Here is a 13,517-nt window from a genome sequence, read left to right on the forward strand (position 1 = left end):
TGTCTGTCTGCGCGTGTGTCTGTTAAAGGGGGGTGCGTGTGTGTGTATGCAGTGTGTGTATGTGCGCATGCGTGCGGGAGCCTTTGTGTGAATGCGAATAGCAGGCAGGGCGACGCGACGTGCGCGCTCACGAGCTGCAATCTCCAGGACAGGCTCGTCACAGTCTGATGTCCACACCATTCCCAGAAAAGTGGCAACATAAGTTGTCTCGCCATAGACAGCAAAAGCTTCGCTTCTAGGCGAGACCTAAAAAAGTTTGATAGGTGCTAAAAGATGCTGCCATGGACATGAAAAAGGAGGGAGCGAGAAATGGGTTAAGGAGGAGAAAGGGATTAAAGAAAAAAATAGGATGTACAGATAGATATTACAGATTAAGATGAGAAGGTGGCTACAGAACTAGGAAATGTCAATCTAGATATGTTTCTTATTTTTCCAGAGTTGAAGATGTTCTTGACACCTGAGATCTTTTTGTAGAGAGTTCCAAAGAGGTGACACCAATCAAGATCCTAATTTGAGGCACCTCTAATGTCATGGTCAAGTCATAGCCAGTTGTATGGATCAGGGAAAGGCTACTGAGAGACAATAAATTATAAATGTAAGCCCGTTGCCTCTATTTAACGTATTAGCCGTAATCTTTTAAATTGAACCATTTCTGTGGGTAAGGATATTTAGCAATAGTTGTCCTTGAGGAGCCAGTGCCATTCCTTCTGCACACTTATGCCAATAGCAGTCAACGTTTTGAGTAGTAATTGTTCAATCTTTCTAGAGTGTCTAGGGTACTTCCAAACACAGCTGCATTGCGCCAAACACAGTTTCAAGTTGATCCCAAGTTAGAGCACACTGTCTTCTCTCAACCAACTGGTTGCTATTTCTGATTCTAACCCACTAGGAAACACGTCTTTGGTGACACTAAATAACATATTTCTATTTTCCCTCATTCTCAGATTCAATGACAAGTGAGATGTTTACTCTCCCTGTTTCAGGACCTACCTGAGCCCAACTGACCAGGTTCTGTAAACCATTCTAGCACTTGTACTGCTCAACTAAAGAGGAAACATATTAAGTTAGATGCCAGTTCATATAATGTAAGGTCGGAACTTTCTTTCAATTTTGATAGGATATGAAATAACTGAAGATCATGAATCCATTAAATGTAACATCTGTGCCTAAGAAAAGGCGTGTGTGGATGCAACATAGGGAGAGACTTTCCTTACATTTTCCAAAAGTAAGAATGTCAGTTTTATTTAAATATATTAGTTTTATATTTAAATTAGTAAAAGTTGTCTATGCAGTCTTTCATTTTCGAAATTATGTCAACTGAATTGATAAGAAAACTGTGATATTTACACATTAAAACTATGCATTGAACACATTTGTAGAGGATAATTTTAAGTATATCGTGGACAATTTTACTTGCGACCGTGCTCCTTTCTGAACTTGTGTCTTGTCCATTGGTTGCTTCCGGCTAACTCTCTGCTCCTCCCATTAACTGTGTGACTGTGTGAATGGGTCCTTGGGGGGTCTATGGGATGCTTTGGTGTGGCCTTCTTATTCCTTCAAGTCTCTGCAGCCTTTTTGTTTTGGGCTTCTTTCTGGGGGAATTCAGAGCATGTGTTGTTCCATGTGTTCTGGGACATTGGACCATAGGTGGTGTCCCCACTGCTCCCACAGTATGCCAGGGGTTGAAGTGTTGATGTTTTCTATGGTGCTTCATCTCCTCCTCAATTATTGGTTCTTGCTTAGTTTTACCAGGTAGGTGGGTCCTCTGCTGGTCCCTTCTGCGGTTCCTGAGTTGGGTCGCCCACTTAGGGGACTCTGGTGGCTCCCCTGAGGTTCTGTGGACCCAGTTGGTTTTCGGCATAAAACTTGGGGTGCTGGTGAGCCCGAGGTGCTCACCGGCACTTGTGACAGTCCTTCTGCATTCTTCCCTTGGTTGGTGTGTTTTTTTTTCCTTTATACTTTTTGACCAACCCTCTATTTTCAGGGTGTTCTCAGGTTCTGAACTTCCCTTGTGCTTGTTGTTGGGTTTGGTGCTTGATGATTAACCCACTCTGTGAGTACTGTGTGTGCTGCTGTGTGTTGTTTTGTTGGGGCTTTGATTTCTCTCCCCCTGACCCTTTGATCGTGTGTCTAGGTGCAGGCTCTCTCCTGTGCTCTCTTTTGGGCACAGGACAGGTACTGAAACTGCTCCAGGTTGGGATTGTTTAGTTTCTAATGTCAGGTTCTCTGTTGTTTCACAACCACTTTGGGCTTGTTTTCTGGGCATCCCCCTGCCTTCCTGTGAGCTCTGGTGAACGGGTGGATGCTCCTTGATAAGTGTCATGCATGTCTGTCACCACCATGGCTTGGTTCCTTCTGTGGCTTGCCTGAACCTGGACTGTGTGTGTGAATATACTACCTCCGGGAGCACTGTGATTCCTTTTATATGTGCATGATACATTGAGATGAGTTACCCTCTTTGTGTGATTACCTGCCATTCTCTCAAGCTGATGTGCTCTTGCAATCCCCTTGTTTTGGGTGAGGTGTGGCCTCATTTCTGTTGGAATGTCAGTGTGCTTAATGGGACTGGATTTGATTTTGGGGCAGTGATCACATACCAAGTTCTGACTCCAAGCCTTTCCATTGGGCATCCCTGTCACTGACACCACTTCATGCAGTAAGTAATGTTGATAAATACTGCATTGTGCACAGGTGTATGGCTGCTCTGCTGAGGGGGAAAGAAGGGCTAGGGTCTAATATGTGATTCTTACAACTACCTAGCCCCTTCTGGATCTTTCCCCGTAGGTTTCTTGGCTGGCACAGTTTTCCTTGGATTTTTTTGTTGCATTCTGGGAGTTGGTTCTCGCTGCCATCCACATTGTTCGGGTCCTACTTCTTCGGGTGGACTGCTCGGCTTTCTATTGCTTTTACTTTCTAGTGTTTATCAGTTTATTTTTCCACTGTCACTTGGGGCGCTATTGCTCCCCTGACTCACTCCCTTCCTACTTTCCTCTCGCTTCTCCTAGTCCTCGCTACAGTGGCATAATGCTCAACGATGGGGTCCGCCTGCAGAATGCGAAAAGAGGCCCCTGCGTCTCACAGATATTCTTTGGCTGTGGCCTAAAAGGGGGTCCCCTGAAACCTTAGGGGGGCCCTTGAGGGTAGCCTCCCCCACCTCACCCTGCCCCGCAAGGGCTTCAGGGGCCTGTGTTACGCCCCTGTCTATCTGTGTACCACCATTCAATCAATACCTGTGTGTGATTCTGCTTTGGTAGTCGACGCGGGAGGATTATGGGTAAAGGTGATCGTATATTAGGCCCATTTAGAGAGGAGGAGGTATTTTTTTTTTTTAGGTAGTCAACCTAAAAAGTTTTTCTCCAGGGTGTGGGGACACCTCATGATGAGAGGGAGGGACGAGGACGAGATTACAGGTAAAACTCATTTTGCCTGAAGGAAATCTCGGGTCCCATACGAGAAAATGTTGCTGAAAATGCTTCCCACATTACCGTTCAGCACAACACAGCTACGTGTTCCTCCGTGCAAAGATGTACTGAGAAGTTGCTATAGAGCATAGGTGAAAGTTGAGATGGACGGATTACTTTATGTCGACGGGAGATTTCCTCAAATTTAACAAAGCCTTTATAATGTTTTCCACACTCAAGCTTCAGTTGTCTGATCCTTGATTTAAAATCACAGCACGAAAAAACTTTTAAAAACCAGGCTTTAAAAAAAAGGCGTAAGGAAGCTATTGTTTGTAATGTATGTTATTCTGTATTTGATATACGTAGGAAACTGATGTCCTTAATGTTACCTAATGAATCACTGTAAAATCAAAATGAACCAAATAAACGCTCTATCGCCATCTAGCGGATTTTTATTGCATGGAAGGTCTAATTAATTTCTTCTGTGTTAATTTATTTCAGCGATGAATTTGAAGAGGATGGATTTTGTCAACCATACAGAGGCATTGCCTGTGCTCGATTTATTGGTAACCGCACTATTTATATGGAATCCTTACATATGCAAGGAGAAATCGAAAATCAGATCACAGGTAGGCACTTGCTCATTTTCTGCTGTTTTATCACATACGCATCCACACTGTTCCAAAGTCTCAATGTTTCATGAACTAACAATGCATCAGCGCTGAATGATAATCTATTTCCTTCAATATGTATATATTAGACCTGAATGATTTGTATATTTGTAATTGGGAAAACCTAGTTTAACAGTGTGCTGTTTGTATTTGTAGTCAGATGTAACTTTTTTAATGTCTTCATTTATTTCAGCTATTGCCTTATTTTATTTTAATGATGCGACAGATTCTGGAAAATTTCAAATGCTCACTGAAATATAACCAATATTAACGCCTTCCCTGCTGCCGTTGGCCGTTGGCCGTCGCAAGCACTACCTCGCAGGTGCTGCGAACGTCCAACATGGCCTCGCCCACTTTTTAAAACCGCCGCACTGCCGCTAAATAACGGCCGCGGTTAATGTGTTAACATTCAAATGGATGCAAATTACCGTATCTCTTTTTATATAGAAATAAATAAACATTGAATGATGTGAACTGTGAAAATGCCAACCACCCAATAATCACACCTATACATTGTGGGCCTGATCACAATTATCCCACATTTTGTGGATGCAAATTACTCCTCTGCTACTTTGCGTTAACATAAGTTGCGTTAATAAACTGCTGTGCCCTTCCCGAACTCCCACCCTCAGTTAGATCTATGACCCATTAATCAGAACTGCTAAACAAAACTGTAAACAACTGGAAAGACGATGGCGCACCAGCAAGGACATGACTGACAAGACCACTTTGAAGACAGCCCTCAACGTCTACCAAAGACAGTTGAGAGAATCAAAGAAAAAATCCTTAGCCTAACACATTGAATCAAGCTCCAATAACAGGAAAAACTCTCCAACATTGTTAAACAATTCTCCAACCACTGAGCTGCAACATACATCATTACCCCCTCACATGAACTCTGCGACAACCTCAGAAACTTCTTGCTGGACAAGTTCGCAACATCTATACGAACTTCAGATCCCAGCACTAGGCCACCAACTTCTTAAAGAAATGCAACATCCCCGCTACCACCACAGACATCTGACCATTCAAATGGAGTCATCTCAAAACACTGCCTCCATCATGACCTCGGTCCACTTAGGGGCCCCTGCCCCACCAACCCATGCCACCACCAAATCTTCAACCTGGGTGAAGCCAGAATCAGACACACACTCACTACCTTGTTCTAACACCTCAGTTACCTCAGGCACTTTCCCCAAGGACTGGAAACACACAGAAGACAACAGCCTTACAAAACAGTGATGCATGGAATGCTTGAATTAATCTCAGCCACTGGTGATCTCCCGGGCCGCATCACAATCAAGTATTATTTTGCACACCATGCCAACTCAGTTTGGACCCAGTTATATGCAAATCAGTCTTGGCCCTGCCCCAATGAGAACAGTCCAGCCCGAACTGCCAATCCAGGTTCTCCCTGAACCAGAACACAAGCAACCCAGGACAGTCAGCACCCGACTGATGAGCCCATAACTAGGGTGACAATGGTCTTGGGATGCTTGTGTTGCGGGGCACCTGAAATTCCCATATCTCACAGATAGTCATTGGTCTGGGGCTGAGTGGGAGACCCTGGAATGGTTGGAGACCCCGCTACACCACATGGGCTACAGGGGCTGGTTTATACCCCTTGTATAGATGTAATGTCAAGGAAGCTAATAGGGCCACTCTTGGCTAATGTCACTTCAGGTGCAAACTACCATTTGATGAAATCCTTAGCCAAATAGAACTGGCTTATAAAGCAGAAAGGTTAGTATGAAGTGCAGTGCCATTACATACAGTCTGGAAACTTGGGGAATATTGGAGACCATATTCAAGCTATGATTATCAGGCGATGTGATACCACAGAGAGCCTTAGTTACTATGACTTGGCCCATAACCTGCACTATAAAGCCATATTGTTATACTCGTCTGGGGGGAAATGCCAAAAAGGACAAGTAGTTTCCTTCTGCAAATAGTCAAAAGTCCCAAAGAAAGCTTGCAGGAGTATGTATGATGAACATGAGCAGAGGTCAGATTCAGGGCTGTAGCTTAGTCAGTTAGATGGGGTTGGGGGGGGGAGACAAAGATTTCCTAGCCATCACTTGTTATTGTTATTGTTAACTTAGTTTTCTATAGCGCCAACTCACTTACAGGTCTCTAGACGCTCAAGACCAGATAACAAACAACAGTGAATGAGGACAAGAGAGTGGCAGAAGGCCTGTAATATAACTTATTTAGCTGAGCCGAGTACCTCCCTAAATAAAAAGGTTTTTAACAGCTTCCTGAAACGCAGGAGATTCACTTCTTTCCAAAGTGATTCTGGTAAATTGTTCCAGATCTGTGGAACCAGAACCGAAAAGGATCTCCCTCCTTTGGTTTTTAGCTTGTAACGAGGGCAGACCAGAAGCTGGGATATGGCAGACCTCAAGACTCGCTTGGGGGTGTACACCCCCAAGCGTTCTTTAACCACATGGCTGCTGCAGAGATTTCCCTGCTGTGCTGCAGACCCTTGAATTCCATTGTTCATGACGAGCTCAGCTCATCATCAGCACACGACCAGTGTACTGCATGACGAGCTGAGCTCGTCATGAGCATGGAAGGGGTTAATATAGGCAGGGGCTTGCCCATAGATAGCCTTGTGGGCTGTACACAGGCTCTTAAACTCCACCCTATGCTCAATGGGAAGCCAATGTAGCTTGAGCAGCAATGGAGAGGCATGGGATCTAGGTAGCTTGAAGATCAGACGCGCCACATCATTCAGGACCACCTGCAATCTGTTGGTCAAGATTTTAGGCAGACCTAGATAGAGGGCGTTCCCATAATCCAGCCTCGAAACGGTGGTAGCGGAAACCACCATACGGAGTGCGGAAAAGGAAAGAAGAGGGGCCAGCTTTTTGCCATTGAAATGGCAAAATGTATGAAAATATTCTTAAATTGAAAAAGCTTTTCTGCACCACTTAAATGGCTTCCAATCATTTGTTTATTCTCGGCTTACTTTATGCATGAGGGAAGAGAAGGGGTGGGTGTATAGATGCTCTGCAAAGTTTAATAGAGATGCGTTTCTGTGCTATGAGGGCTGCTAATTTGTGTGGAAACCCGACCACAGACACTTCTAGCCCGACTGGAGGCCCTTTAACCCAACTACACCCACCAGAATCCATTTATTAGGGGGGATGTCATAACCTAGACAAGTCATTCCTGCCCCTGACTACTACCACTGTAACCTCTAATGTGCAGGCCCTCACGGACTGGCTCACTCACTGGGCACTGCTAGACATATAGGGCACCCTCAACCCCAACACACAGGTCTACTCATACTACTCCATAGTACATAGACTCCATGTGCACTTGGACCAAATAGGAGGTTGTACCGCTCTACTCCCCTTAGTTCGGCAGACAGAATACCTTGGACGGACACACTCCAATCATAACCCCCAGATGCTGAAACATCGAGGAGGCTGAGCTTCTTCCGGTCCACACACAGTGTCTCCAAACCGCAACACTGGAGGACCCAGCATTCAGCTCAACCCTAGGAACGGTGTTTCTCGACATCAATGACGTGCCTAGACAGATGGCCCATATCCCACGGGACTTTGCGGCCATATCAGGGCTGAAAGTAAACGTCGCCAAATCCAACCTATATGCCTGCGCCGAGGTGAATTGCGACCCGGACCTTGTGTTGAACGGGGGAAGTGTACGGTGGAGTGCGGGCACATTCTGATACCTAGGCTTAAAAATATATTGTCAACCGTCGGACCTACTCGATGACAACCTAGGCAGGGTGCTAACAGCCACCAGATCTCAGATGCAATTTTGGAGCACACTCCAGCTTGCCTTGACAGGCAGAGTAGCACTCTTGAAAATGGTGACCCTGTCGAGATTTCCTTTACTACTTTGCGAACCTGCCCATATACGTGCCCCCCACTTCTTTGCCACTCTAGAGAAGATGGCCAGAGACTTTATATGGGTTTCTGGCCAACATAGGGTGGCAATGAAGAAACTATATTTGCCCACGGACCAGGACGGCTTAGCGGCCCGTGCTTTGAACACTACTACCTGGCTGCCCAACTGCAGTGGATAGCCAGATGGATGGCAGACCGACAACGAGACGACACAGCAACTACACGCCCACCGTGCACATTACCCTAGCTGCTCAGGTTCTTCCATCCCGGCGCAAAAACAAGACACCCAGAATCCCTGATGCTCAAAGGGGCATACAGATGCTACTGCAGGAGCCTCTACATAACCCGGCACATAACACCCTATGCCCCCACGCTCCCTTTAGAAGGTACCCCTAGTGGTCAATCTGCACTCACAGCTACTGAGTTACAGGACTGACATGAGGCAGGCATACAATCCCTTGGAGACCTATCTCGCGATGGGCACTCGTTCCCTACACTTCAATTATAGAAGATGAGGGGCTCCCCCCAGGCCAATTCCTTCTACACTGCTCCCTAGTGACTGCACTCATGGAGAAATTGAGAGATCTCACTACTGAGCCACAAACACACCTCACCATGCAATACATAGATGTCATGGGACGTGGCAGGCATCTCACATGCTGGTTCGCGGCCTCACTTAGGCAGCTCAGCCTAGACCCCCTCCGGCGCAAGTGGGAGTATGGTCTAGGCCGTCGCCTCTCAGATGTAGAAGGGGCGCAGGTGCTATCCAGCCCAGTGAACATTCCCAGAAACATGAGATTCAGGCAGATACAATATTATATCACTCAGAGTGTGTCTTTCACGCCTGCCAAAATCAATAGATATTTCAACTGCACCAACTCTGTATGTCCCATGTGCACCACCCTCTTTGCCGACCTCATACATATGCTCTGGAGCAGCACCAGCCTCAGCGCATACTGGAGGGAAGTAGCAGATATACTCCACACCTGCACTGAACGCAATATACCCTTTGACTGGGCGACATACCTGCTACACAAATTCCACAGAATCTGCAACACCAAGGTAACCTCCAGATTCATAGACCTAGGCATAGTGGCAGCCAAGAGATTAATTACCAAAAGATGGAAGGCACCTGACCCTCCACTCCTACAGGCATGGAGATACTCTGTGCTTGCATGGGCTAGAGCGGAAAGCATAGCAATCTGGCATGAAGAAACCATGGCCCTAGGAAAGTCCCAATCTCTGCAAACTGGGACGCGATTCTGGTGGCGCTGCAGCAAGGCGTAGACGTACCACATCAGACCCCGCAAGCGACCAATTCGGCCGAATAGTATCACATGCACAAAGCACATTCCACTTTAGCTTATGACACTCAGCCTGAGGCCATGTGAAGCACAGCCACACTCAAACACGTAAATCCGTAAAAGGCCACACAACAGGGCAGCAGGCGTAGATAGTATAGATGAGACCTACATGAAGAGGTGTATGGGATTCCCCAACTTAGCTCCTAGTTTTACGCCCCCCACCCCCTTTTTCTTCAAGTTGTCAGTGTGCTACTCAACCTGTCACTTAAGTACTACTAGTTGCTACATGTTACTCATCACGCAATAGCAGCACATGGTACTCCAGTAATTGCTCATGCATGTTCAAACAGATATGGTCATTTACATCATGTTAAGCTCCTGAGTGCTACCACTCAGCAACACCTGCTGTGTGAGTAACTGTGACACTCTACTTTTTGAAAGAGCATGTGGTGTAACAAAAATTATGCTGCTGCATACCAATGTACGCTCTGCTCACTGTTGTTGTTAACGACAAGAAAATCAATAAAATATAAGCCCAAGTTAGCCTCCATATTGGTTGACGCGTGTCAATACATGTGTATTGCATGTGTATAGTCCACGGAGAAGTGCAGAACTATTCAAATTCCCCACCTGCAGTGGATTGGGAGATTCGCAGATTTACTGTCCCAGAATTTCTTGCTCTTTGGTTATGCAGCCATGTTTTTTGGTAATTGACAAACAATAAGTGTGACTTCGATTGGTGATCTGTAAGGTCTCATTTGTGTTGTGGGGCGTATCTTTGGTCCAGCAAAATTAGCATTTTTAGTAGTAACTAGTTGGAATCTACCTACAATTTGATATAAGGGAACTGGACCTAAGAGGCAGAAATGCCTATTTTTGACCTATTAACGAAAGCAGTCTTTTTTGTGTTGCAGCCGCCTTCACAATGATTGGCACATCCAACCATTTATCAGACAAATGTTCCCAGTTTGCCATTCCATCTTTATGCCACTATGCCTTCCCTTACTGTGATGAAACCTCAGCAGCTCCGAAGCCTCGGGACCTGTGCCGCGACGAGTGCGAAATTCTAGAAAATGTCCTCTGCCAGGCTGAGTACATCTTTGCCAGGTCCAATCCGCTGATCCTGATGAGGTTAAAGCTGCCAAACTGTGAAGACCTTCCACAGCCAGACAGTCCTGAGGCTGCCAATTGTATACGGATTGGAATTCCCATCGCAGAGCCCATCAATAAAAGTAAGTGACATTTGGGGTAATTCAAGTTACAATTGTCAGTGCTGTGAAGAAGAATTTGGAATTATAGAATGTTAGAAAAAATGTAACTGAATTCACACATACCAACAACCTGTTAATGTGACTGGCGCTTTACCAAAGATATAAAAAGGCATGCATATTACCCAAGGGGTTTCTAATTACCCATAGATTTTGAACATCACATTACATGTGCATAAGGTCCTTGCAATTCTGTTCAGTGTACAAAATATTGATGCAATGTGCTAATCCATATTACAAATAGAGAATTATATTACCTAAGACCATCAGCAAATTTAATCTGGCATAGAAATGGCAAGTGATAATTATAAGATATCAGGCTGTATTCATTAAGGTATTTTGAGCACAAACATAAGTTTACAGCTAAAAATACTACATTTAGGCATAGCAGGAATTTACAAGATTGCTGGTAGGTGTAAATTGATTTACTTCTGTGAATTTCTCCACCACGAACACAGAGCAATCTATGGAACTAAATACCACACAAAGGGGGGAAATAAGACATCAAAAGGCATTGTTTGCCTAATAAGCAGGTGCGGTTCCTCATAAAGGGCAGAGGAGCATCGCCCCACCTGCTGCAAGCAGAGCGGTCTAAACAGATTAATAAAATGGTTGTTACCATTTTATTATTCTGTGTGTTCCTCCGGCCGCGCTATGAAGTGCGAGTGAAATGGTGGGGACGGGGCAGATTACTGCAGATTGCGGGATGAGTCCTTACTGGTGCCAGTGCAGTGCTCAGTGCCAGTGGTGGCTCGCCGATGGAGTGCTGCAGGGCGGTTGGGTGGGGGGGCCGGGCGATGCATCGCGTACAAGGTAAAAATAAAATGTATTTAATAACTTACCTTACTCCTGTCTGTTATATGTCGGACTCCACTACCCCGAGCCCTACCCCCCCCCCCTCCCTCTCCCCTCTTGGCCTCTTGGATATCATTTAGTGGATCCGGGCCTCAGGCTCACTGTTTGATTTGTCCCTTACAGGTTTGGGGCCTTTCACAATGCCGCTGACATTGCACTGCGTCTCGCTGAAACCCAGTGGCCAGCCAGAAGTATGTTCTCTGCAGGGTTGCCTGGTGTTTCATTAAGCATAGATGCTGCCCATCCCTCTCTGCGTGCCTCTTCATTGTCTGGTCTCTTTGCTCTCTCCACTTCCCCATTCTGCATTTGAGATTTCATGGTCTGTCTCGTGCTGCAGTTGGGTTGTCTTGTCCTGTCCTCTGAGGCTGCCTTGGTTTTACAGCATTGGCATTTCGCTGCTGTGCCTCAGTTCTCCGAATCTTCTCTCTGACACTCTTACCATGGGCAGACGGAACCTCCTTGCTGCCAGAGTTCGTTTGTTTGTTAATGTTTTATATAGCGCGAACCAATCCCCAAGGGGTAGCAGAGCGCTTGTATCAGAGCGCTTTACATTTAGGATTATTACTTTACAAGTTACATCAGTTACAAGAACATAGCAAAGTACAGTGTTGTGAGAGTTTGTGGGAGGGAGGGAGTGGAGGAAGGAGCCAAAAGCAGGGAGACGAGGAGAAACTATGTCCAAAGTCTGGCTGGGTAGGTGACCGTTAAGGGGTATACCAGGGCCAATCTCCTCTTTAGCTGTTTAGCAGCTCCACCGGGCATCAGCCATGTTGCTCAGGTCTCAGTGTTCAGGTATAAAAACAGATTAGACCCGAAGGTATTAGAGCGCTTTGCATGAATTCCACATTGTTCCAAAATTACATCAGTTACAGGTTACATCAGTTACAGGAAATGTATAAAGATCTTTGAGGACGACGTCAAAGGAGCTTAGAGGGTAAGGGGTAGGGTAACGGGGTAGGGGGCAGATACGATGGAGAGACGAAGGGAAAAATCTGCCCTAGGTCTGGCTGGGTAGGTGGCGGCCGAAGGCGAAGTGAACAGCCCATCTCCTCAATAGCTATCAGGTAGCTCCACCGGGCATGAGCCAAATAGCTAGGTCTCCTCTGAACAACATTTAAAAATCGTAGAAGACAAGATGAATGGAGTGCATAGAGGTATGGGGTAGGGTGAAGGGGAAGGCGGGAGGTACAACAGAGAGATGAAGGAAGGTCGGACCAAGGAACGGCTGGGTAGGTGACGGCCGAAGGGGAAGTCCACAACCCATCTCCTCTTTAGCTATCAAGTAGCTTCACCGGGCCTCAGCCAGAAGGCTAAGTCTCCACTGTAGGAGGAAAGATCAACAAGGTCAAAGTCCTGAAGGGTAATCATGATGGGGGATAGGTTTAAGGTCAGGTCGAAGTTCGGTTTATGACACAGAGTAGTAGTACAGCCAGAGTGTGTCTCTTGGTGCCTACGCTATATCTGAATCTGTACCTTAGCACCCCCATCAGTCTCAGTCTGTCCACTGTCACCTCTGAAGTATTCCAGCATGATTGATTGAGTGAGTCGTCCAGCCTGTCCTCTGGAATCTGGATCTTCCCATAATCTCATAGTTTGTCCCATGATGCTTCTTTAATCTCTCATTCTGCTGCTGTCTCATATGCCTCCCAGCAGCCCAATGTCCACTCAGCCTTCAGCCTAGCCTGTCCTCTGGTAGTCTCTCAGCCTACACTCTGACCCCCCCTCATTCCTGCGAACTAGGTATCTCCTAATTCGACTTGTGCCTGGTGTCTCCTCAGTCCTAGAGTCTGCCCCCTCCCTTCCTTCCCGTCAGATCACTTGATCGCCCCCCCCGGGGACCTTAAAAGTATATGCATGTTGAGGCAATATATTACCAAGGGCAAAATGATTAAAATGCAGTCTGTCCTCTTTTTCAACAAACATGTATCTGCTTCTTTGCTTTGAAAGAAATTAGATTAACCAATATCAATTTTTTCAGGTGTGAATGCCTTTTTTCACACAATGTTTATCACATTAGATCCGTGCAGCTTCCATCTGAGATTTGCACCAATAAGATACTCTTGGCACCCCTAGATGCATATTTTTACTGAGTAGTTCTGCCAGGTAATGACTGCCAGAATATGGGCAGCACTGCCTTTAT

The 13,517-nt window shown here is 45.9% G+C and overlaps 1 protein-coding gene across 1 annotated transcript in view; it reads left to right on the plus strand.

The window, feature by feature from the left end:
- The window catches only part of ROR1 (ROR family WNT receptor 1), a 689,389-nt gene that overhangs the window by 627,999 nt on the left and 47,873 nt on the right, over positions 1-13,517 (plus strand). Inside the window, exons 5-6 of the mRNA XM_086953588.1 lie at positions 3,903-4,030; positions 10,169-10,486. Coding sequence (XP_086809714.1) covers positions 3,903-4,030; positions 10,169-10,486 — 446 coding nt within the window. The remainder of the gene's footprint in view (positions 1-3,902; positions 4,031-10,168; positions 10,487-13,517) is intronic.

Source organism: Lissotriton vulgaris, chromosome 1_1, assembly GCF_964263255.1.
Source record: "Lissotriton vulgaris chromosome 1_1, aLisVul1.2, whole genome shotgun sequence".
In the NCBI taxonomy this organism is placed as follows: domain Eukaryota; kingdom Metazoa; phylum Chordata; class Amphibia; order Caudata; family Salamandridae; genus Lissotriton; species Lissotriton vulgaris.